The sequence below is a fragment of the Setaria italica genome, chromosome VI (genome assembly GCF_000263155.2).
Source record: "Setaria italica strain Yugu1 chromosome VI, Setaria_italica_v2.0, whole genome shotgun sequence".
Lineage (NCBI taxonomy): Eukaryota > Viridiplantae > Streptophyta > Magnoliopsida > Poales > Poaceae > Setaria > Setaria italica.
Genome location: NC_028455.1, coordinates 29,018,686 through 29,021,098, shown reverse-complemented (window position 1 = coordinate 29,021,098; position 2,413 = coordinate 29,018,686). Strand labels below are relative to the sequence as shown.

Sequence of the window (2,413 nt, the reverse complement as noted above, 5' to 3'; positions counted from 1 at the left end):
ATATCAGTTGTTTCTCTGGACCCAGATCCCACACTAGCACTAGCAGTAGCACTAGCACTACCTGCACTACTCAAATTTGGAGATGCCATACTAGACAATGAACATTGGACAAAATCAATAAGGCTCTAATCAGTAATCAGGAAGGGGTAATGGCTTTTGGCCTAATGGGGCAGGGTGCACTGGCTCTACTCTAAATTGGATTAGGGAGGGAGAGGAACTCACCTAAGTAGGGGGCACGAGGCAGCACAGGGGCTCATTGGCGTTGCGGCCGGCCGGGCGCAACTCTTTGTTACCGTCGCAGGGGCTCATTGCTGGAGGCCGGGTGCAGCTCTTCGTCACCGTCACGGGGGCTCCTTGTTGCCGGCGAGGGTGGAGGCTGGTCGCCAGGGGACGGCGGACACGGGCGCTGCATGGGGGAGTTGGCCAGACGGGAGGCGGAGGTGGCTGCGTGAGGCGGACTGCGCATGTGAGGATCGGGAGTAGGGCAAAGGCAAAGAATGGGATCGTGGTAAGTTGGGCTGGGCCGTATCAACTGGGCCGAAACATTTCCTTTCCTTAGTTTCTAGCCCAAATAAGCAGGGATACGCAAACACACTGCGGATACGTATCCCGGTCGTATCCTAGGCATATTCGTATCGAATATGTATCCGATACGGGATACGCACCTTCCCTGCCGTATCCGTGTTTTTGAGAGTGGAACTATACCAGAGGAGTTGTTCAAGAACCAGTTTCTGGAGCAAGTGTACCTCCATTCCAATCAGCTCAGTGGTTCGATCCCCTTCTCGGTTGGTGAAATGACAAGCCTTACGTCCTTGTGGTTGCATGATAATATGTTATCTGGGGTTTTACCCGCTTCGATTGGTAACTGCACCAAGTTGGAGGTCCTCTATCTACTCAATAATCAACTGAGCGGCAGTCTTCCTGAAACCTTGAGCAAGATCGAAGGCCTCAGGATATTTGATGCCACAAACAATAGCTTCAGAGGCGAGATTCCTTTCAGTTTTGAGAATAGCTGCAAGTTGGAAATATTCATCCTGTCATTCAATCAAATCAGAGGGGAGATACCAAAATGGTTAGGGAACTGCAGCAGCTTGACGCAGCTTGCATTTGTCAACAACAGTCTGTCCGGACAGATACCACCTACAGTTGGTTTACTGAGAAACCTCACTTATCTTCTACTTTCTCAAAACAATTTGTCTGGTCCAATCCCTACTGAAATTGGCAACTGTGAATTGCTTTTGTGGCTGGAGTTGGATGCAAACCAGCTTGAGGGCACTGTTCCAAAAGAACTAGCAAACTTGAGGAACTTGCAGAAGCTGTTCCTTTTTGAAAATCATCTCACAGGGGAGTTTCCTGAAAATATATGGGGCATCCAAAGCCTTCAAAGTGTCCTCGTCTATCGAAATGGTCTTACTGGGAAGCTACCTTCTGTGCTTGCTGAGCTTAAGTTCCTGCAGAACATTACACTGTTTGATAATTTCTTCACCGGAGCCATACCACCGGGACTGGGTGCTAACAGCCGTTTAGTCAAGGTTGATTTCACCAACAACAGTTTTGTTGGTGGGATTCCGCCAAACATTTGTTCAGGGAAAACATTGAGAATTCTGGACTTGGGCTCTAATCATCTCACTGGTAGCATCCCATCCGGGGTTTCGAACTGCCCAAGTTTGGAGAGATTCATTCTTCAGGGCAACAATTTCAGCGGGCATATTCCTGAATTCAGAAATTGCAAGGGATTAAGTTACATAGATCTTAGCCGCAATGGTTTCGACGGTCCGGTCCCACCAAATATATTTTCAAACTGCCCTTGTTCGCTGCAAATCAGTCCCCAAGCTAACAACCTGAATGGATCCATTCCAGGATTCAGTAATTGTACAAACCTAGGTGTTTTAGATCTTAGTTACAACAACTTTTCCAGCAAAATTCCGCCAAAAAATGCTTACTGTGTTCGTTGTAAGTTGTAACTCACGAAAGATAGGGTGATTTACAGTTAATGTGATCTTTGATTGATAGAATAAAACAAGTGTCTTCCGTTCAAAAGAAAATAAAACAAGTGTCTCGCCTTTGCTTCTGCAGAAGCATATAGCCTTTGATATTTACAGTTATGCCGTTGTTACACACATCGTATAGGGAGTTTTAGACAAAACCAGTGACGATTGAAGTTTTAGACAAAAAACCAGTGTAGTTTTGGAAGGAGAAACTCGTCGGTGAGCATAGTAGCACATGCATACCAAAAGACTGGTTAAACGTAACGAGGTGTGCACGGTCGAAGCAACATGGCATATCGTAAAAGGTTCTGGAATTGGGAGCACCTTGTTTTTGTCCCAGTTCCAACCAGTTGCTCGTTGACAGTACGAATCCGGGTGTAAAAGCAGGAGGTTGTGTATGCTTTTCAAGGTTAGCAGCAAAGAAA

The 2,413-nt window shown here is 46.6% G+C and overlaps 1 protein-coding gene across 1 annotated transcript; it reads left to right on the top strand.

Annotated features, from left to right (window-relative positions):
• The first annotated feature begins 641 nt into the window (after nt 1–641).
• Nucleotides 642–2,034, top strand: LOC101755332 (leucine-rich repeat receptor-like protein kinase PEPR1). The gene has a single exon (XM_022827769.1). It carries the CDS (start codon nt 642–644, stop codon nt 1,962–1,964), a length of 1,323 nt encoding a protein of 440 aa, XP_022683504.1. The 3' UTR covers nt 1,965–2,034.
• Nucleotides 2,035–2,413: the final 379 nt, after the last annotated feature.

What these genes read in the sequence shown, in the direction of transcription:
- LOC101755332 (XM_022827769.1), top strand. Translation starts at nt 642, where the DNA reads ATGTATCCGATACGGGATACGCACCTTCCCTGCCGTATCCGTGTTTTT.